The sequence below is a fragment of the Xyrauchen texanus genome, chromosome 3 (assembly GCF_025860055.1).
Source record: "Xyrauchen texanus isolate HMW12.3.18 chromosome 3, RBS_HiC_50CHRs, whole genome shotgun sequence".
NCBI classification, from domain to species: domain Eukaryota; kingdom Metazoa; phylum Chordata; class Actinopteri; order Cypriniformes; family Catostomidae; genus Xyrauchen; species Xyrauchen texanus.
In genome coordinates this window covers 8,821,703-8,846,178 of record NC_068278.1, presented here as the reverse complement: position 1 = coordinate 8,846,178, position 24,476 = coordinate 8,821,703, and the positions used below count along the sequence as shown (strand labels likewise).

The 24,476-nt window shown below is 38.0% G+C and overlaps 1 protein-coding gene across 1 annotated transcript; it reads left to right on the top strand.

Moving 5' to 3' along the window:
• The first annotated feature begins 728 nt into the window (after positions 1–728).
• On the top strand, positions 729–19,917 carry LOC127629662 (transcriptional activator MN1-like). The gene is given in 3 exon segments (XM_052106841.1): positions 729–2,663; positions 2,666–5,381; positions 18,575–19,917. Coding segments are annotated over 3 exon segments (3,699 nt in total). The 5' UTR covers positions 729–1,889; the 3' UTR covers positions 18,784–19,917.
• Positions 19,918–24,476: the final 4,559 nt, after the last annotated feature.

Below are 24,476 nucleotides of genomic sequence, written 5' to 3'. Positions count from 1 at the left end.
GAAAGAAAGAAAGAAAGAAAGAAAGAAAGAAAGAAAGAAAGAAAGAAAGAAAGAAAGAAAGAAAGAAAGAAAGAAAGAAAGAAAGAAAGAAAGAAAGAACCACTTTCATTAACATACAATGAATAATAAACTCTTCGCTGCGTGCGCAACCACAAATCCCCGCCAATAAACTAAACTGGATTAATTTGAACGTAAACAGAAGTATGGTAACTGAGCAATTCATCTGAATGTAAATGTTAATTCTCTGTTTCAAGTGCATTAACAAAACAAACTCCGGGTGGTAATTATGCCGCGCTTTTGCGCTTTTGTTAAGCATTTCCATGGGATGGACTGAGGCTTTATGCCAATTGAACTTTTATAATGCAAGCCTGCCTTCTGGTTTTACCTCCTGGATATTGTCAAAAAGTCTATAATAAGTGGGAAAAGCATAATGAAACATCCATTACCACGAAGAGCTGTCAATTGAAAGTAGCAACCGTAAATCAGAATGGCCAATCCATAGAAATCACACCAGATATGGTCTTGATCTGATCTGAATCCAAGAATCCAAATGATTATTTTTTTTTCCCCCTCGATCAAGCAGATGGCATTATCCTCTTGTAACAAGAACAGACAAATCCTGGACTACCTTAAGAGGTCGTCCCTCCCTCGGCACGCATGCGATTGGCTGATCTTTGCAGCTGAGTATCTTGCAGAAATGCAAAACTTGTTGCTGGTTGTCGCGCTCGTTGCGCGCAGTGCTGAGCGCTTCAGGCATCAGTATGTGATCTATCAGTGAATCGTTTCCAGCTGGAGTGGAGCAAAGCTCAAAACTGATGCGATTAGAAGAGGACTCTAAATGTGCCATCCGGAGTGTTGGCTGTAATTGAAATTGCTCGATTGCGCGGAAAATGAGAAGGACCGATGGGACTGCGTTGCCAAGCAGCTCTGTCGTGGCGGGCTTTGGATAGTGCCTGTACCGCTTGGAGCTCAAAAAGACGGTCGCACAAAGACGGGCGGTCAGGGTTTGCCTTTTAATACACGGGACTTTCTTCTGCCTTTGACTTGGACTTCCTCACTTGTTCAGATCAACCCAAGGGAACTATTTAATTACAACTCATGCAATTTTAAAGAATCGAACGCATTTTTAAAGGAAAGAGGATATCAAATAATATTCTGTTCTGGATTTCATGTGGACGCATGTTTCCCTGGATCGTGTTGCAATATGCGTTTAAAAGGATTTTTAAACAGAAAATAATATTTACCTCACTTTGGACATTTAACAGCGCATTGGAATTATTATCTGCGGACAATTGTTTGACGGAACGTTCGATATATTTTTATATGTGTCGTCAAATTTGATAAGGGTACTTTTGCGTTAAGGGGGATCTTTTAATCGCAGCCGTACTTTGCGGTGTTTTAGAACAAATGTCTGGATACAAATAAGTTTTTGTGACTAAATCATAAGGACAGAACTAGCATTTTCTGTTAAATTCAGTTTTGGCTTATTATTAATAATATTATTGTTATTATTACAATTATTCTTATTACATTTTATACTACTTCAACGCAATACATATGAAGCAAATTATTTACTAGACCATTAATACTATAGACCGCTTTTGTAGAGTATTTTATCTTACATTTTTATGTTCATTTACAATGGGCTTATAATATTAGTTTTCATCAATGAATTATAAATAACTCTGGTTCTCAACTACAAGCATATATTTTTTTTATTGATGGCGATATCACATTATATGATTTCTTTCATGTTTTTTACATTTTACATTACTTGAGTTTGCCAAAGGGGAAAAAAATTATAAAATAAAATAAACTGACCGAGACTGCAGACACTGCAGCGCACAGCCAGTCGAGCTGGCTGTCATGCGGGATTGATTGTGGGAAGTATGTTTGGGGTGGAACAGTTTGGTCCACAGATTAATAACAGAAATTCTGGCCACACTGAGAAAAACTTTAACCAGCCAAGATTGAGCATGAGCTCCCATTACAAGAGCCCTGGTTTTCATGCTGGAGGCCCTCAAGGGACAGTTGAGCCTGGTATGGGCCCACTTAATGAGCCTCCTGTGATAGAGATAAACATGAACATGAATGGAGGAGAACAGTATGGTGGATTCCAGCAAAGACACTCAGAACTGCATGGAGGAAATCTCCAGCAACAACAGCAGGCCTCGATGCATGGATTTTTTAATGCTCAACAACCTCATAATCCCCCCCATGGCCATCAAGCACATTCACACCAACACCATCAACACTTTGGGGGAAATTTTGGGGGACCTGAACCTGGGCCCTCCTGCTTACATGGTGGTAGGATGATGGGTTACAACAGTGGAATGGGATTCACAGAGGGATTTGACCCTCTCGCTGAGGGACAGCCAGCAGACAGCTTCTCTCAGCAGCAGTCCCAGCAGCAGCAAAGGCCAGGCTCCATGCCTGAATTTCAGCACCATGGACCCTCCAGTGGAAATCACCCTGTCCCTGCTCCATGTCTCCCCTTGGACCAATCACCTAATCGTGCTGCTTCCTTCCATGGCCTTGCTTCAGCATCCTCCTCATCAGAAAGTCACAATCTGGAGCCCAGGCGAATGCCCCCACCAGGTGGTGTTGAAGGACTTGACTACAACTATTCTAATGAGCCCTCATCTGGACATTTTGAAGTGTCTGTGTTCTCCCCTCTGAATCAGACTCTCAGCTTTCCCATTTTGGGCCTGGGCGGCAGGTGCCAGGGCCCATTTTTCCTGGAAACCCTGGCTTGTCTCGTGCTCCTGGAATGCAGAGCATTGCTAAAGGACACCCCCATGCCCCCCCTCAGCAGCAGCAGCCCTCAGCACAGCACAGTGTGTTCTTTGAACGTTTTGGGGGTGGACGCAAAATACCAGTGGGGATAGAGCCCGGTGCCAGACATCCTCTCATGCAGCAGCCAGGCTTGATTGGCCGACAGAATACTTGCCCTCCATCTCTCCCACGGCTCCCACAATCAGAGACAGGGTCTGGTAATGCCAGTATGCAGGAGGGCGGTGTCATGATGCCTGGCCAGCATAATCAGTTTGAATACCCTATTCACAGACCAGAAAACAGAGGGATGCATAGTTATGGCGACCCCATGTTCAATATGCAGCAGCAGCCTCCCCCTCCTCAGCAGCCTTCCAATCAAAGGCTGCAACACTTTGATTCTCCTTATTTAAATATGGCTAAAAGGCCCAGGTATGATTTCCCAAATACCGCCCATGGCAGCGAGAGCTGTGGCAATTGGAACAGGGGCATTCATAACCCATCGGGTTTGGAGAACCACCTCTCTCCATCAGCCTACCCTGGCCTGCCTGGAGATTTCACCCCCCCTGTGACGGATGGATTTCCACCAGGCCCATCGCTGCAGCATGCAGGGTCTGAGCAGCAGTCAATGCAGCAACAACAGAACGCAGCATTGATAATAAAGCAAATGGCCTCTCGGAGTCAGCAGCAGAGAATGAGACAACCTAATCTGCAGCAGCTGGGCCACCACACTGATGTTCCTCAAGGGACCCTGGGACATGGAGGCCCTGTGGGAGGCATGCCCCAATCCAGTTTTGAAAGAGAGAATGGTGGGAGAATGATGAACTTTGATGGACGGAACCCACACATGACTATGGAGAGTGGGTGGTTTCCTGGGCCACATCCACCCAGGGAAATGCTAGGCCATCGCATGGGTCCAGGTGGAGAAGTTGGAGCTCATGATATGCATCAAAATGGCCCTGGCATGATGTTCAGACCTGGTGTGAATGGATTGGGCTTGCAGGAGCCCATGAGGATTCCGGGGGAGGGGCACGTGCAACCTTTACATTCACCTAACATACACCCGCAGTTCAACAGTGGCATGGGGAACATTTCACAGATGCAGTCACCCAGCACAGGTGTGGGCTTGCCCAATACACCATCAGAAAGGCACCCCAATGATTTTTCTGGGCCACCCATTGCTGGTCCGCCCTCTTTTCCCTATGGAGGCTCTAATCGACAAGGAGCTCCCCACAGTAACTCTCAAGGGGTAAGCACTTCACCAGGAAGATTTACATCCCAGTCAGACTTTCCCACAAGCCAGCGTTCCTCAGTCAGCAAACTGGGGGGACTGTCCTTAGGGAATTTTAGCAAAACAAGTGGCAAGGACAATGTTTTTGGACAGAGCTGCCTGGCAGCCCTCTCTACTGCCTGTCAGAACATGATTGCCAGCCTGGGGGCCCCTAACCTCAATGTGACATTCAACAAGAAGTCTCAGGGAGAGGGGAAACGAAAGCTGAGTCAGACAGAGCAGGACATGAATAACAGCATGGTTAATGGCACCTGTAATGCTGGTACCGAATATTTCCCAAGCATTTCTGCCCCCCATAGTGGGCAGATGCCTAGTGCTGTAAATAGCAACATTAAACCAGCAGTTCAAAATCAGACGGTGCAGGGGGAAGCCAGCACCCTCTCCCCAAATTACAATATGGATGCTATCCCTTGCAGTGAGGGGAAAGCAGCAACAGGGAGTGGGAGAGGGAGAGGGAGGAGAAAAAGAGAAAGTGGCCATGTAAGCCCTGGCATTTTTTTCTCCTCCGACAACAGTAACCCTGTTGTAAGTCCTGGCCAGCAGGTGGCCCCAGGAGTCGGTGTGGGGGAGAGAAGTACAGGCACATCACAAGACAAGCCCCACACCTCTCCCTCATGGGGGAAAGGGGGTGACCTGATGATGGGAGATCAGGCTGACCTTATGTCATCTCTTGACAGTGGCATCCAGAGTGTATCAAAGTCTAATGGCTGTTCGCCTCACATGGACTTTACTGAGGACATTGTGACACATTACGGCAATGAGGATGAGGTATCATCAAGCTCAGATGCTGCAGCCTCTGTGAAGGCTGGCCGCAGCCCTCTGTTAGGCTCGCCCAAGTTGCAGAGGGATAATGGACTAGTAGTTGGGCAGAAAGGGCAAGGCATGGGACTCTCCAACCACACTACCTCAACATCGGATGGCTTTGGTGGAATAGGCCAACCAGGCACACCGGGTATGGAGCAAGTCCGCACACCCTCCAGCAATTCTGGCCAGGATGAAATTCACCCACTAGAAATACTGCAGGCTCAGATCCAGCTTCAGCGGCAGCAATTCAGCATTTCAGAAGACCAGCCTTTAGCTTTAAAAAATAACAAAAAAGGTAGTGACTGCAGTGGGCAAAATGGAGATGGAGAGCTTGCTAGCTGTAGCCCAGATGCTGGAAAGGGTAATGTGGACACCATTGATCTGGACACACTCATGGCTGAGCAGCATGCCACCTGGTACGTGCCCAGTGACAAGTCTCTGCTTGAGGATTCAGAGGAGGAGAAGTCTGTGCGTGTGTGGGAAAAAAATAAGGCCCAGGGAACCATCAAAGAAGGTGAATATTTATACTACTGATTTAAACATCTTAAACATGCAGTGTGTGAAGTGGTGATAGTTGTTACATTTAAACTTATGCAGCCACTCTTATAAACAACAAGATTTCTTGGACATAAATGCAGAAACATAAAATCAAATTGACAAATATGGTATAAAAGGATAATGTTAAATAATACAAATGTTTAAAAAAAAAAGTTACACAGAGGGAAAAATTTAATATTACTTGAAAACTATAAGGAAGAGACACTTGCTGACTTTCATTCTGTGGCAGACAGACACATATTGTGCTGCTATCACACAGCCGTACTTGTGTTCTCCTAATAAGATGGGCAGTCTTTTGTTGTTTGTTAAAAGGACAAATGTGCTGTGATTATTTTTAATTTTGTGGTAAAAATGTTCCTGTCTATCTGTGTATTTTTGTGCATCTCTCTCTCTCTCTCTCTTTTACTTTCTCACACACACACACACACACACACACACACAGAGAGAGAATGCTATCCTTCATACGATTCATATTTCACGCAAAAGCAATGATTTTGATTTTTTTATTTGACGATTTGTTATATTAATGTTGTTATTAAATGGGAAATTCGAGCATACTAAATGCAGTTTTTATTAATATATTTTATATGTTAGTATGGGCTTACAGAAAACTAGCATTTAAAGAACACCAGAAATGTGGAAAAAAATCTTCAACAACGGCTATGATGAGGTTAACATTAGGCAAATAAAACGTCATAAAAAGTCAGTTAAAAAAATAAAAGACAAAAATGTTGTTTTTGCAGTTATTATTTAAAGGCGTTTAAAAGTGTCCTTTTGGTTTAAAAGCTAAGACATTTAATAGATGCCCTTCAGCTTAAGCACGGACATTTATTTAGGTATTTCTTCAATGTTATGAGTTCACATAAAACCACACAGACGGGTTTCAAAAGAGTCATGAGTGTCTAAGAAATATTTTCCTGTGACTCTTTATCTCGATTTTCCCTCACAATAGCCTAACACGGAGTAGACCAATTGTTATGAGAAGTTTTAGCCATGAAATATTCCATTTTCTGATATTATTATTATTATTACTATTACTATTATTATTTATTCAGTTAATTAAATGAGGACATGCAAAAACTTTTTGCTTTAGCTGAATGATAGTATTTCCTCAGACCGCACCTTGACATGCATTTTGACTGTTGAAATCGTTTTTTAATTTTTAATTTCTAATGTGTCATGTAAATTATTCATTTTCAGAGTTACATTATTTTTATGAAAAGTTACAAAAATCCCATTGACATAATGTATCCTATGAAGTGTAACACTTTTGTTTGAATTCAGTTTTCGTAAAGCTAAAAGACTTACCTTTGCATTATTATTATTATTATTATTATTATTATTATTAGATAATGTCCTTTTCTAATTGTGTGTTCGCTGGTTAATGGCAAATTCTATTTTAATTAAATTATTTTATAATGTTCCGTGATGTAGCCTACCTGTTATGTCCCTCTTATAATAATAATAATTTCTTGCTCGTTTACATTAAGCAGTGTGATTCAATCATGAGTTCATATATTTGGTGTGTGTGTCCTACATTTGGCACTTGTCCTTCAGTTTAATCAGTGTATGAAATGGTAATTGTCTTTACTGAAAAGGCAGCGGGACGGACACACATAATTGAATCGCCACGGCCGGAGTGCGCTTTCACACATGTTAATAGTTCGCCCTGGTGTGCATTATGTGCCCCTTTGTTCGGGCTAACTGTGGGTGGGCGGGTGCAAGGGGGGCTTTCAGATAAGGCAACCTCAAGTCAAGGCCTATTGTTTAACATTCAGTGTTGTCAAGCACACCATCCCCATCTCTCGTCGCTTATTTTGTGTAATAGACTAGTGAACGTATCCACCACCACGGAGCCAAATGGATTTGTGGCGCATCTGTCTACGCGTTCAATATAAATCAAATGCAAAAAAAAATTATTTTTTCCCCTCAGCATTTCTCTCCTTTCTTTTCCCCCACCAACTGCGCGTTTCTCTTTCTTTTCCAGTCTCCCTCACTCCCCGTGTTTTTTTCCATCTCCTCCTCGCATTCAGCCCCGGAGCTGTAAACGCACATCGTGCTGGTACGATCGATAGCTAGTTAGCACAAATCACAAGCCTTGACAGATTTTCATTTGAGTGGCGTAGACAGCAGAGATGAAAGAAGGGTTACAAGGTGTTTGCGGCTTGTGAAATTGCATCGGATGCATTGCACTGCAGCATGCAAGGGGACCGTTACATTCTAAAAGAGATTCACACCATCATTTTTACTGGCCTGTATAACACTTAACTTTTAAAAGTGTAGGAATGCATCTTGTAATTATTATTAGGTGACCACGGTGCTTAATATAGGACATTGTTAATATGGATTTATATGATGCGGTAATTCATTTATTAGATTTTTAAGGTGCATTGAAATGAATTGCACTACGCTGTTTAAAGAGAACAGAAGCAGCTATTTTTCTCTGATCTGACCCTTAAAATGACCTTTGTTGGTCTATGCTAATGTAGTCAGGTTTATTTATAATATTTCTGACATGAATAAAACCAGTTAACTTAAATGATACCACTTGAAGCATTTGTACAGGGTATAAGAGTAAATATGAAGCATTAGTTAACTACGGATCGCTGAGGAATAGGGAATTTTTTGGATGGTCTGTCTTTTTATTTAGGCTTTGTTGTTCTCATGTAATCACCACAAATAATGGATGACCTAATATAATTGAATATACACAAAATCAGCTGCAATTTCTTTGCAATTTAAATGACATGCTTTTGTTTTTTGCCCATGAATGTGTGATTTTACACATTTGACATATTTAAATTTAAAAATAAGTATCATGACTGGTTAATTCAATATATTTATTTCCATAAATACAATGTGTAAAAAAAGCCAGCATGTAAAATATAGAAAACAAAACTAGAGAATTTTTGTATATAGGCTAATACGATTTTTTTATTTCAATTAGCTGAAACTCAGAATTAATTACATTAATGCAACAGTATTATGTTAGAAAATAATCTGAATTCTTTTAATATCCTTATAGAAATCTTAAACACACACACACACACATACATATATCTTATATTTTCCCTATGCCTTTCAAGTATGCACACACTGTTTGGATGTGGATTTGGACTATTTTCCTGATAGATTTTCTCAAGGTTGTTCCAGATAAACAGATACGTGTGTGCAGTAATTTTCAATGACTGGATTGATATATAGGCTTTGACCGGACTGCAGTATACTCATATTTGTTCTTGAGCCAGTTTTAATTTGGCTTTGTGCTTGTGATCACTGTCCATCTGAGAGATGACCACTCTCCCTTTGGTTTTAGCAGAAGAAGCAGGTTCATTTGCAGTATTTCCTTGTATTTTGCACCATTTTCCTTCTTTTTGAACAAAGTGCCCAGTCCTTTGCAGCCCCATGAATTATGCTACAGCACCATCACATTTCTCCCTAGGTATGGTGGGCTGTGTTTTGGCCTAAAGCACTAGTGTAGTCTCAACTGATCACAAAATATTTTACTTTGTAATTGTGTCACAAATATGATTTTCAACAAAGTACTTTCTGGTGGTCATTATTGGCCTATTTTGTGCCTCCCTACCTTACAGGCTAGTGATTTACAGAGCTCTTTATATGAGAAAGGTGCTAAACTCTGTAGCTTCATCGAAGTGATCGCTGGCCTCTCTTTGACTTCTCTCTTCAATCTTTTTAGTTGTAGCTGGGTGGCTTGATGTAGCTTCCACTTTTTGCCAATTTTACTGGCAGTTCACATAGTTCATTTACTATTTTATGCAGATGTCTTACTTTATCGCTGTTTGTTTTGCTTCTTAAATTCAGATTGACAACCCAAATAATGACCTTTAGTAGTTTGTATCGTAAGTTTAGTATATATAGCAGATAGTATATATATTTGGAGGGGCTATGGCTCAGGTGGTAGAGCGGGTCGGCCGCTAATCGCAGGGTTGGCGGTTTGATTCCCGGCCCACATAACTCCACATGCCGAAGTGTCCTTGGGCAAGACACTGAACCCCAAGTTGCTCCCAATGGCATGCTAGCACCTTGCATGGCAGCTCTGCCACCATTGGTGTATGAGTGTGAATGGGTGAATGGGACACAGTGTAAAGCGCTTTGGTAACCTCTAAGGTTAAAAAAAGGTGCTGTATAAGTGCAGACCATTTACCATATATATATATATAATTGGTGATATACATTTGGAAATATATATATATATATATATATATATATATATATATATATATATATATATATATTTTAGATGAAAAATAATGTAATGATCACTGTTAAAAATGTGAATACTACACTTACATTGACAAGTCTTCTTAACAATACAACAATATTTCTTTAAAAATGACTTTTCTTGTGTGCAGTAGGTGTAAATACATTATACATTACTGTTGTGTATCTGTATTTGCAATAGTTTCAGTTGTGATTAGTCACTACAGCTGTAGCTACTGAGGATTTCCCATCGGGCCCCTGAAGCGCATGCTGCAAATGATAGTAATGACCCCCACTGGACTGTTCATAAAACCTCTTTAGCTCTTCTTTGTGAACATGATAAATGACATAGCAAGTAAGAAGAGGGTTTACTACACTAGATCCAAAGCATACACACTTCTGCGTTCTTGAGCATGAGTCAGTTTAAGGGTAATCCTTTGCAGAGCAGAAAGAAATACAAAATGGAGTTTCTCGTGAAACCTCGGTGCGAAATTCAGCCTTTAAGAAATATATCTGCAACCACCCAGCAGCACAGTGTTATAGACGATAAATAGACATGAGAAAAATAAATAAAGAATATACACAAAGTAATCATTAGAAAGTAAAGAGAGCAACACATGCAGATAAATACAAGTTATACATTTTAAGTTAAGACATTTTCACGCATACTATAAGTTGTAATGCCCTTCAAGTGGAGTCGGAAATATCTTACAAATTCCAAGCACATGGAAAAGTGGGAAACTCGGAATTCTAGTTGTTACCAGAATTGCCCAGTTGTGAAGTTTAAAGGGGCGTGTCGACATGAAAGATGATGGGAAGCAATGATTTTGATAAGTTATTTCAATTTCAGTGCTTTATTTGAATAATATTCATATGTTCAATGACAGTCAAAGGATAATGACTCATCCTTTGCTGTTTGTTGTAGGGAAATGTAATGCTAATTTGTTAGATAACATGCATTGATACATCATGTAGGCCGTGTGTAAGTGATGCTGGTGTGTTCAGCTATTCTTCTCTTGGACTATTTGGAATATTTTTCTGATAGATTTTCTCAAGATGGTTCCAGATAAACAGATATGTGTGTGCAGACATTTTCAATGACTGGTTTGATATATAGGCTTTGACCGGGCTGCAGTATACTCATATTTGTTCTTGAGCCAGTTTTAATTTGGCTTTGTGCTTGTGATCATTGTCCATCTGAGAGATGACCACTCTCCCTTTGGTTTTAGAAATACTGCAAAGTAACCTGCTTCTTCTTCTTTGTATTTTTCACCATCTTCTTCGCACCAAATTCTTCTTCATTGGTACAACAGAAAACGTAGCTTTTGCTATCGTTCATTGTCTATTTGTTAATTTACATAGAGTCTTTCATATTTAGTTTTTTCATGTTAACATTTTATTACAGATTTGTTATCATTTGGAGCTTTGTGTTGTGAGGGTAAACAGCAAGTGTCATGGTTAATGTCCTTCTCATTGTCTGTGTTACTTTTCTCTTGGTAAACCAAGGAGCACAAATGTGTTTATGCCCATTATGTGCTCAGAATCATAATTAGGATATACCGTGATATATCTATGGAGCGTATTGACAGATCACCAAAGAGGAAGTACTGGTCCTTATTTCTTTAGACAAAGTATTTTTATAAAGAGAGTGGGGCTTCAGCGATAAAACGGTAGCTGGCGGCAGGAAGTGCCTGCCAATGTCTCTCGGAAAAGTAGGAGGAACTTGCTGCCACCAGACGCCAATCACAAGCATTCATTACTTGCAAGACATGAATAATTATAATTACGTTCCCTGCCTTAAATGTTTCTTTTATTCCGTTCCTAACAATCAAAACAGAGCTGTGATTCACATTTGGCTCAGGGCGGCCCATGCTCCCAATCTGTCAGTGACGTGCTTCTTATTGACTTCCTCTAAAACGTATATATTCACCAATTCATCAATGATTGGTTGCAAATACTAAACGTATTTATTTCAGGGCCTTAACCCCCATAGACATATTCAAATAAGTGGTCGATCGATATGTGTTTTTTAATAGTTGATGCTTGTGGGCACAATTGGTTACCCGCAATCCTGAAAGTATTGACATCCTTGATGTCACTAGTAATTATCACACTAATAATGCAGAAAATGCATTAGAGAGTGGAATTATAAGGATTTTAGTATTAATATTAAACTTTAAGGTTGGCCTGAAGACGTTTACGTTTGAGTGAGTCAGATAATTGGCTAATTTTAAGGTCTTTATAATAAGCTCTTTGAGTGTCAAGTAATAGTAGGACTATGTCTATGTCTTTCTTTCATTGTTTTCCTCCCTGGAGAATGTAGTCAGAGACGTTTTAGGATGTGCTTGATGAATTTAGCTGTGACTACAATACTTCAGCACACACCGACTTAACAGTTGACACTTTTAGATTTAATGCCGCCTTTACAAGTGCATAACATTATGTTGGCGAGACAGTTGTTATAGTGTTCTTGCTTAAAGTGTCAAAAGAGAAAGTCAGAAAGCGTCTTCATCATGTAAAATGGCAGTGCAACAAATTATTAGGTTTTGTTTTCTGTGTCAAATTTAGTGTGCTTAAAATAGTCCTGTTTGCGCAGTAACTTCAGCGCTCTTGTTGACTGTATGTCTGAAAGTGATCCTGGACAGCTAGGGGGAGTTATGTCATTTGGGACGCAGGTTGTTGTCTGGCAGTCGTAATTCATTTTGGGGAGAAATAACAAATGGGTTGTGACATTAGAGCTGCTAACTCCAAGAAGTTAGAGAAAAATAGAAAGAAACTGTTTTTAGATGGACCACATCATAATACAAACATTTTTTTAGCAGAATACTTGTAAGATTGAAATGCTCTATTTAGTTCCCATGTTTTAGATGTACTATCATACATTCGGACTACTTGAAATTGTGTTGTTTACACTGTAGGTATTTTAACAGCAGATTGATATTTATTGATATTTATCATGCTAAATATTTGTGTAGAATGTTGACCAATATTATTATTGATTTGGATTTAGAATGTATCGGCTGGAAAAGTGTTCAAAACACTGCCAGTAACTCTCTTTTTTTTCTTCCTCCCCTCTTGCTTTAACAAATCTGCTTCTAGTCTTAAAAACTTTATGAGCCCTTGAGCATATAACAATCATACCACTCAGACTCTCACAAAACTTCTTGCAAAAGGAAATAGTTTGTCAATCTGCATACAAGGACTATCAAGAATAAAATCCTTTAAGAAAGTATTGACAAAAACTGTCTTTAGAAATTAATGCTTTTAAAATAATTGAGTAATGTATAAATATATATATATATATATATATATATATATATATATATATATATATTATTATTATTATTATTGTTGTTGTTGTTATTATCTAATATATATTAGATAATAACAACAACAATAATAATAATAATACAATATTAATAACAACAACAATTTTATTATTATTAAATAGCAAAAACAACAACAATAATAATAGTAATAATAATAATAATTATTATTATTATGATTATTATTCAAATAAAAAATATTTTATTTGAAAAAAGGTTTATAATTTTTTTGTAAATAACAATAGTAATAATAATAACAATTATTATTATTATTATTATTATTATTATTATTACTACTATTATTTGTATTTACCACAATACATAAAACATACTTCTTCAAATGTACACAGTTATATTAAAGCATTCTTTTTTATCTAAATATGGACAGACGCTGTCATTTTCTCTGTTGAGGAGTCAGACAGGAGTTACAGTTGCCGGAGATTTATGTGTTGTAGCAGTAAATCATTTTGCTGTGTTGCTGATGTGTGTATTAGCTTCCCAAGTATGTGTGGTGGCCCAGTGGAGGAAAGGGAGTGTGGTGTTATCCAAGAGTGGAAGAGAGACAGAGAGAGAGAGAGAGAGAGAGAGAGAGTAGGAAAAGAAGCGAAGAGACCACTATGTCTGCCTGCCTGAACTAAAACCTTCTTCCAGATTTTTGCAGGGAGAGGATTTTAAGCTGAGATCATCTCTTGTTCATAATGACAGAAATACGTTTTGATGTACTTTTCACTGACACAATCCATTCAAGGCTAGAAAACGTCTTCTGCCAATTGTCTCGCAAATAGTATTTAAAGAGCCACCTTGTAGATCAAGATTAAACTGTAAAAAGACAAGGTATTTCCAGATCAGCTCTTGAGGATCGCCTTTTCCTATAAGCTGCAAGCATTTTTTTTTTCTTAAAGGTGAGAGTTCACAGCAGAGTGACAAAGGGAACAGATGCAAGGAATTATGCGGTGTGGGAAAGAGCCTTTTGCTGCTTCACATTAGGTCGCTTTGACAAACATATTGACATGCTAACAGTTTCTCACATAGACACCTCAAAATGTATTCACATGTCTTAGTTGTTTTGTTCTTTTTGTCTATCTATCTATCTATCTATCTGTCTGTCTGTCTGTCTGTCTGTCTGTCAAAATAAGATTTACAACTACCATAATATTTGTTATTTGTTGAAGAAGCTACAGAGTTTAGCACTGTTTCCATATAAAGAACTCTTTAGAGCACTGGTATGTAAGGTAGAGAAGCACAAAATAGGCCAATAATCCTATAAATGTGGTTTATGAGGACATTTCTAGTGTCCCCATAATTCAAATCGCTTAAGAAATAAATACTATACTAAACAATGTTTTTTTTTTTAAATGTAAAATTGCAGAAAGTTAGGTTTAGGGGATAGAATCTATAGTTCATACAGAATAAAAATCATTATGTCTATGGAGAGTCCTCATAATGATAGCTGCACCAACATGTGTGTGTGTACGTGTGTTTGTGTTTGTGTGTCAGGGGAACGCTTGGCTGCTTATCCAGGCCGTAGTGCAGCCTGCTGTGCCCTGCTACCACATACTATTGGCAAGACTCTGCAGGATGCAAGACAAGGGAAAAAGACTGTGTGTGTTCGTGAGAGTGTGTGTGTGTGTGTGTTAGTGCCTAAGGCGCATGAAGGTGGGGGGTTATTTGGATATGTGTGAGTTTCTACACCCATTCAAATAGCCATCCATATATATCATAGTGTAATCTGTAACACTTTACTATAAGGTTGTATACATTAGTTTATGCAATAGTTAACATGCACTAACAATGAAAAATACTTTAACATAGTATACAGTATAAGTTTTGGTCATTGTTCATTTTTATATAGTGTGTTGTATATGTTAACATTAGTTAATGGATTATGAACTAACAATGAACAATAGGCCCAGATTAATTTATGCTGTGAAATAAAATGATGCTCTCTGTTTCACAATGCCTAGTGCATTACCAGTAGTCAACATTTTGTAAAGTGTTACTGTGTAATCATTTAAGACAACATACCCAGACATGACAATGCAATATATCGTTGCAAGGATTTAAATCTCAAGATGTCAGGATATGCAGTCCCACATTTAGCCATTTCTTTCATCATGTCTTCCCCTCTCTGGATGCATTCTTCCTTTTTTTTGTCCCTCTGTCCTGAGGGTTTGGGGGATGGGGTCGGGTTATTGACCTTTCCCCACATCTTGCCATTTTTCTGCAGTTCTGGCCCAGACAGGCTCGAGGGCGAGGCCAGGCACCTTGTCTCTCAAAACGGCCCTGTGTGCGAGTGCTAGCATGTGTGTGTGTGTGTGTATTTGTGTGTGTGTGCGTGCGAGTGCTAGCATGTGTGTATGTGTGTGTGCGTGTGTGTGAGTGCTAGCATGTGTGTGTGTGCGTGCGAGAGCTAGCATGTGTGTGTGTGTGCATGTGTGTGCGTGTGTGTGTGTGTGTTTGTAACAGTGTTCAGCAGGGATAACTAATACTTTTAGTTTTTTCATCGTTCATACAGAAAATGTTTAGCCTAAAGCTTTGAAATTTTCCGTCAAATATATTTGATATGCCAACAGTCGTTCCCTGTGTCAACTAACCCATTAAATGCATAGGTGTTTTGGCAAACATTAAACAAAAACAAAAAACCCTATGCAATTTTGGTAACCAAAATATATATTTTTTGTATTTATAGCATTTTTTTATTGTGATACAATTATTAAGAGACAGGCTGAGGAATACAAAAAAAAAAAATACTCAAACAAATGTAGTTAAAGGGGTGGAATGTGGTCCCAGGTCACTAAAAACCCAAGATAAACATTAATAAATCAGACAGATTCAGATACAATCAAACTAGAAGCACAGGCAGGGTGATTTTACATAACACCTAGGCTGTATAAAGTGTGAGATATGTGATCATTAAAAAAACAATATAATGTGCATAACTGTTATAAATTATAGGCCCTATTTTAAGAGTGTTAGCGCTAAGCCATAAACCATATGTGCAAAGTCAGTGGGCATAAATGTTTTGTATTTTCATGCAGGCATATGCGCTAAGTTTAAGCACGGGTGGGTTTGGCGAAATCGCACAAGCAAGGCGCTAATGGGCTGAGTCAAGTAATTTAATTCTGAGGTACTTCTAGTAGAACACTTCCACACACGGCCACTTGCGCTTAAACTTTAGATTAGCATGGAAATTGTGCTTAGAATTAGCTCTCTCACGAAGATTGGATAAGTAATGGTGCACTGTCCTTATAAGGAAAGGGTGGATCGTTGGGCATTAAAAGTGCTGTAGCAATTTCAGCCATTCTACTTACACCAGACTGACTTGTTGGATTAGCCACGCCCCCTCTTTCCAAAACCCTGCACTCCAAAGATACCAAAATGAGTTTATTGAGAGCAGAAACGGTTGTTAAAAACAACAGCAGCAAAATAGCGCCCTCGGTTGACCACTGTTATGAACAACATGGCATAATAAGGCATAATGCCTCAATAATTCGCTGCAACTACAACACTATGATAATAAAAAAAACAATACTATGATAACGCACAAAATGATTGACAGGTAGAATGGGTCATTATCCACGGTCTGTGGACAAATTTTTTATTTTGCTGTTTACAAAGTTTACAGCTGTCACAAAGACCGGAGAGATATCCCAGGACACTTATTTCAGTAATATCTTTAAGGGAGTAGGAACATTTTTTGCATACCTTTCCATGAAAACAATCACTTACATCACCTTTTAGTTATTGAGCGCTACATTTATTCAGTTTCTCCCCTTGAAAGAAGAGAGAATGTACTGAATACAGTATTTTGTAATGGCATATTTCTGTATTATTCAAATATTGATGAAAATGACCCTTCTAAACCTGTCTATGGATTAAGTTTCATGCAACAAATAAAAAGAGAAGGGTGGGGGGTATTCGGGGGCAGGCGGGTGACACATTGGAGTGGGTCAATGCTTTTGCAGGGTCATTATGCAGGTAAATTAGGTCAAACAGGGCCAAAGGTCAGTTTCCTCAGAGCTTTGTGACTCCTTGACTGAGTGAACAGGGGTGAATTGCTACTAAAGCCAATGCTAATACGTGTGGTTAGATCCAGAATGGATCAGGCCAGATCTGACCAAGGGTTCAGATTTGGAAAAGGTCTAACTGTTGTTGCAAGGCTTATGCAATAAAGTGATTTTGTTGTCTTCCATTTAAGGTCAGAGTTTTAAAATACACAATGTTAAACCATTCACACATGCCCAAAAGGCCAGGGCTTCTGTACTCGAGATTAGTGGTCCACCAATATGTTTTTTCTTTTTTAAAGGCCAGTGCTGATGCTGATATCTAGAGACACAGGATATACATAATAAAATGTAATGATGACCAATGAGATGTGCACAGGAATCAAACACTTATTTATACAATATTTACTGAACAATTCTCTAAAAGAACAGAACATGTTTCTTATACGTTGACAATGTTGTCTGTAGATTTTGGGATTGATGCAAGATGAAACTATCACATATCAGCCAAGTTTATTATTGTGTATTAACAATTATCAGATATATATAAATTATTGGCCGATCAGCTGATTTTTGGCCTATTGGATAGTTTTGTCAACTGACAAGAAACATGATCTGTATTATCTTTACTTCTTTACCGTAAATACTTGATTTTTCAGTAAACGTTTTGTTATAACGGCCAATATATCAGTCAGTCACCACACAAGACATTGTAAAAGCAGTTTTCAGTAAGTTACTCCAAAAGTAATCCACTACAAATGACAAATTACTTCTATAAAATTGTAATCAGATTACTTTACTGATTTCTTCATTGGAAAAAGTAATTATACTTCAAATTACTTTCTAAAACACTTCACAAACGTTTGTTTTTCCGCTCACAAATTTCAAAATAATGTCTATATTTCGTTTTTTTCGTTGTCGCACATCATTCAGCTGTCACAGAAATGCAAACAGACATACATATGAACATGAAAATTCAAATATTAACCAGTATTATTTTTTAAAGATGTGTAACACAACTAATGTGCTTAAAAATAATTAGATTAAACCTTTATCGAAAGTCAGTAACTGTAATCTGTTTACAATAATATAAAATGTAAAGCATTTAATATTTAATTAGATTAAAAGAACTGATTAATTTGTTATCAGATTACACACAAGACTTGCAGACTTGAGTGAGATTTAAGATGTAATTTATTTGATGAATATAAAACAGAAAAGTAATGTCTCTCTTTGGCGTAAGCCCCATCTGGCGGTCCGAATAAGTTGTACTTGGAACCGTCATATCCTGCCAGAGATAGGCGGCAGGGGCAAGGAGCCTAACGCTGTGCAGGACGGGACTCAACTGGTGGCGGTGGGGTGGTGGAGGTTGCCGTGTAAGCACACTGAAACAGCAATGTGATAGATTGTGAGCAGACTTATAAAGCAATGGCTTACATGTGATTGGCTGTGAATTACCCAGCTAATGGTGCGATGACGTACAGCTGCTAGTCTTCCCGCTAGAACTACGCTGCACTTACATTTCTAAAGATTTAGACTGCTGTATGATGTCATAATTTTCAACATACATACATTTTCTTGGTCTCATTTTTTTCCAGATGCTGATCTCTCTCAAAGCAAAACCACGGGTGAAGCAGGTTCCTCAGGCACCACTGAAGGTGCGGATTCTCATCTCCAGTGCCTCTCCGTCCACTACACAGATGAACTTGGGGAATCGAAGGGACGCGGTGGGCCTGTCCCATCCTGGCGTTCCCTTCACTCGGACATCTCGAACCGTTTCGGAACCTTTGTAGCTGCGCTGACTTGAAGATGGAGAACTTGAGAAAACGACCAGAATGAAGATAATAAAACAAGACTTTTTTTAAATGGAGGCAGACTAAATCAGTGTTTCTTTGTCAGGAAAATTGTTCCCTTTTTGTAGTAAACACAAAAAACTCGAGGACTATCACACTGAACATATTGTAGGATGGTATATGAAGGTTGGGAGATATAAGACTAGTTGATGGTGTACCAGTACTGATGCTAATTTTCAATCCATACCTCAATATTCCTTTATGTCTCTATGCACTCTGTTATGGCTATTCTGTTCATTCATTATCAAGTGTTTTATACTTCACTCCTAGCCTTACCGTCTTATTCTCTTCACTGGGGATCTCATTTCTTCTATGTTAGATATAATTGTTCCTTCTCCTTATTAAATGCTCCCATTGCTGTATAAAATCTAGGGTCTTTTCCTGAATTGGTAGACCTCCCCACCCTTGGGCCAGCTAGTTCTATTGTCATTGAGAGACAATGGAGAGACACTTTGAAATTTGGTCCTTGTGAGCATGTTGCCTACTGGCTTCTTTTGGACCAAGAAGAGGGGGGTGAATCCTTTTAGATGATGTTTCAGAGACATTCAATGATGGCCATGTCTTTTTAAGCCTTCTTAAAATGGTCCAACCCCTTCCCCAGTCTATCCATACACCGTTACGGATTCATTCATTACTTGTATATCAGGTTTACTGCATCTTCCATGTCTCGCTTTAGATCAGTATGCCCATAGGATAGTTTCAAGAACACCCGGATGCTTCAACACTGGTATGCCACACAGCTAAGAGAGGAAACCTTTCGATGTTAAATGGATAACAAATAGAAAACAGAATATTGGTATTGCACATGTAAAATAGTTTTTTTTTTTCTTCTTGCTGTGTATTAATCTTGTACTCTTTAGAAAAATCAGTTGACCTTGAAAACCTGAATACATTTTTAGATGGAAGGTCATTCTGGCAACTTTGAGATTTACAGAGGTCATTTTGTTTTCTTTTTGCCTTTTTTTTTCTTTGTTTCTTTTCAATTTTTAAAGTAATATGTAAAGTGCAGTTGTCTGTTTTCCTGCATATTGTATATATATATGTATATGTTTTATTGAGTAACTAAATAACAATAAATATGACGTTAATGGTGATGGTTATGGTTTAATGTGTTTTGTTTGTAGCAGCCTATTACTTTTACTGTGATAAGTAAATAATACATTTATAGTCATATAAAACATTTCGCACATCAGATGTTTGTATTGATATTTAAACGCCATAAATTCTCCATACTAATTCAGTAATTGTCCTTAGATAACATCAAATTATTTTCGTAAGTGGTACCAATTTACTTTAATATTCCCTTTGTTAAGTGTTTATAAAGGTGTTTGTATTGTACTAATAAGTCATTTACAAATGCATTATAAATAATAGATATTGCAGTTAAAGTAACATGCATAGAAAAGTCAGCTAATTTGCTTGCCATATAGTGAGCATTTTACTTTAAATGTTATAAATGCTTAATAAATAGACTTTTTCACACTTATATATAATCAAAAGCCTCAAGTGTACTAGTTCATGATTCAATACACAACTTATTGTTTGCATTGATGACAAAAGAATGGTGCTTCTCCGAGTGGTGTCCCAACTAACCTATTCCTAGTTATCTAAAGTCCTCTGCAAAAACACTTTTCAGGTCTTCATGCTCATTCACAGTATATACCATATAATAACGCCTAAAGACCATTTAACCATAGTAAACTTGTTTGTATAGGTTTCGTATGTTGGAAACTCCATAATAAACGCGTCACAGCTGTCCACTTTACATTTCGGTACATTTTCATTGGATTTTATGTTGTATACGTGTTATTAAGTGAAACTTTAACTGAAACATTCATGTAAAGTGTTACCTAGTAAGTGTATTGTTTATTGGGCTAGTTAGGTTCCTCTAATGATGAAAATGATGTGGTGATCCAAACATACAAGTTCATACATAGTACATATATAGTAAGTGCAGTCATTACTTCCAATGTGATCTCATTATTATTCATACTGTAGGTATTTGTACATGAACACTATGAAATCAATGTCTATGAATTGGTTATTCATGTTTTTGAGACATTACGGACATTACATTAGACATTTGCATACATATTTCTGATTGAAAGTAATGGCCAGAATCATCCAATCACTGCCAACCATGTTAAAATAAAATTATACATTATAAATTCTGAATCTATGTACTTATTATCATTGTCCCATGTCTGACAAACATGTTGGATGGTCCAAACATCATCTGCATCCTGAAACTGATCTTTAAATAGGAAGCTTGGATTAAATGCAGCTATAGGATGCTCCCTTGCTCCCTATTTAGCGAATGACTTAATCTCCAGTGTGCTGTCTTTCTGAACTGGACTCAGAACAGTTTGAAATGCACCTTAATTTCATCCTAACTGCATATAAAGTCTCTGAAAGCAACATTTTCCAGTTTTGGATGCATCCATGAATTCTCAATTTGATTATGCACAGTGAATATATACAGTTCCGCCGCTCCCTATAAGCAGACTATGCAGTCTGCGTAGGGCACCAAATCCCTAGGGGGGCACCATCTTACCCTAGGAGGGCACCAGAAAGTCCATCGGCTGTCCATACTTGCACGTTATACATTATTCAAGGACCCGAAAGCAGTTCCCCCACCTGGAACTCTGCATAGTGCATCAACTTGGCCAATTTTAACTGAAACTGAGCCTACAGTCCACGATTGTGGTCATTGTTTTTAACAGCTTGCCGTTTTGAAATAAATTGCTCAAATTTTTAAATAAAATGGCATATGGAATGAAACTGGAGACTCTAATATTTTGACTCAAGTTGGTTTCATTGTAAAACCTTAATTAGGTTTCTTACCAGATGTTGGCGATTCAACCAAACGTAAACTCCTCTGCGATCAGCAGCATGTTGTTTTTTGTCACATGACTCCATGCATTGAAAGTTTGACCCTTTTCAGACAGCACTGAGTATCCTGAACTGAGATCAGTTGGTTTAAACAAAATAAAAGTATGCATAGCCTATAGCAAAGCCGAAAAACAACGTCCACGCACGTGGACGCGGGGTCGTATGAGGTTAAAACTGACAAGTTGGAATAAAAGACAACAAAATGCAATATTTGAAATAAATAGGGAACTGTTTGTTAATTTTACAATTTAGCAAGTCCCTTACCATGATAGATATATATATATATATATATATATATATATATATATATATATATATATACAGTATATATATATATATATATATATATACAGGTATATATATTTTTAAATGCGATTTCTTTTGATTCCATTTTTTTTTTTTTTATTATGAATCTACAAAATCAATTTGATGCTGTCTGGATTGTAAAAACTAACACATGTTTGAAGATTTGTGTGTTGTTTTATTTAACTGTTGACAAACAGGTCCTGCTCTCACCATTGGTTGAGCCAAATGTGCTATGTCGGGCTGGTTGGGATGTTCAAACAAACAAAGAAAATGTTTTAATAGCGCCAAAGAGCCACATGTGCAACACTTTTTGGGGAATCAACCAGCAAATGACCAATTCTGTATATTAATGCCCATAATTACATTATAAAGTAGTAGCCTTTTGGTTACCTGTGATTTTCATTATCTAATGCTATAATGGCTTTCCACCAAGCACCTCACATTGTAAGTCTAACTGTATAATGTTAAACACTCAATTAAAAACCCCTGTGGAGCTTTGCAGCATGGCAAATAGTGAAAGCCAATTGCCCCCATGCTGATTGAGATGGATGCTGAATTCCTATAAATACACAGCATGTTTGTTCAGGGCAGATATGCATCTTTGGGAAAATACCACAATGTTGACCTAAGTTTGCTTCCTCCCCCCTCTAAAACCACCCTCCTTATGCCCGCAGACCCCCACCAACCCTTTACAAAGATCCAGAAAGGTGAATGTCTCAACTCTGTGAGAAAACAGAGAAAAAGAGGGAATTCGTCAGAGTGCTGCATTTACGTCAATAAAGTAGGTGCTGAATTTGCTTTACTGATGCTGCCTGTCAATTACAGGGTCGATTTAAATGAATCTAACATTAAATAAAGAGGCAAAGAGAGAAGTCGGACTAGAAATAAAGGTAAAAAATTACTCGTTGCATTCCCTCCAGCCCTGAATTAAAACGTATTCCCTCTTCACAAGACAAACTGGATTGCAGATTAGTGGTGGAGTTCTGCACCCTTGATTTCACTCTATCTAACCCCTCGAGAGACCTCTACCGCGAGCGAATGTGAGTGTTTTATAAGTCTCTCTCCATAAGATACCAAGACACATAAAGAAGATAGGAAAATGACTAAATTTATGTGATAAAATGACACATTGCAGCAAAACATAACCATCGAGTGGGGTGTTATGAAGTGTGTCATTTATTTGGATGTTAAAAATACTTTCTCCTATTCCAGCTTAATATACAGAGACAACCACAAGAAAGTCATTTGTAGGTTGATTTCTCTTTGCCTATATATGATGTCAGAAAGGGATCAGAGGAGTTAAAGGCATAGAAGCAGCTGGACATTATGGAAAACATTTCCTTTTGTGTTTGGAACGGCATAATGAACATAGAGGGTGAGTACATTTTGATCGACATTTAATTTTTGGTCACACTATTCCATTAAAAGTGTAAAAAATGGAAAATGCACGTATAATAAACCTTTACCTGTATAATATACTTTTAGATGCAGTTATTACAGGAATATTTCAGGTTTAATACAAGTTAAGCTCAATCGACAGTATTTGTAGCATAATGTTGATTGCTACCTAAATTAATTTCGACTCGTTCGTCCATTTCTTTAAAAAAGCACAAATCGAGTTTACAGCGAGGCACTTACAATGGAAGTAAATGGGGCCAATTTTTGGATGATTTAAATGCGAAGCTTTTATTTTGATGAAATCATTTACATTAATTATTCAAAATTATTCTGTTAAAACTCATGTATTATTTGAGCTGTAAAGTTGTTTAAATCATCATTTTGACAGTCATTTTAGGGTTTTAGGGTTAGTTGATTTTACATCGTCATGGCAACAAAGTTGTAAAATTGTCTATAACTTCACACAGAAATGGTTAGTAAGCGAATTTATCACACTTATATCATGTTAACACGCATATTGTTTACGTCTTGTGGCTATACTTTTGAAACCGTGAGATTTTTAACGTTTATAGATTGGGAAGGTTAGGCAGATAAGGGGTTGGTGTAGGGTGTCTGTGGGGCTCTAAGTAAACACAATAAACACACTGCTGTGATGCCCGTATATTGTATGGTAGTTTTTAATCAAGGGTTCAAATAGCATCTAACACTATTTGCACTTGATGCAAAGAAGATGCTTTTTGTTAAACAAAACAACTATTCATTTACAAGTCCAATTATTAGTCATTAAATTACTAATGACTAAATTTTGATCCCTAAAATAAAGTGTTAGCAGAAACTCTTATTTTCTTTCCATCTTTTCATTATTCAGAAGTGACCTCACTCCATGATTTGCTTTGTGTGTGTGTGTGTGTGTGTGTGTTCAAAAACCAAAACAAACCTAATTTAGGACAAGGAAAGGAAGAATATACGTGCGTGTGTGTGTGTGTGTGTGTGTGTGTGTGTGCGTCTCACAGACACAATGAGTTTTTCCTCCTAGATTCAAAATTCCCCA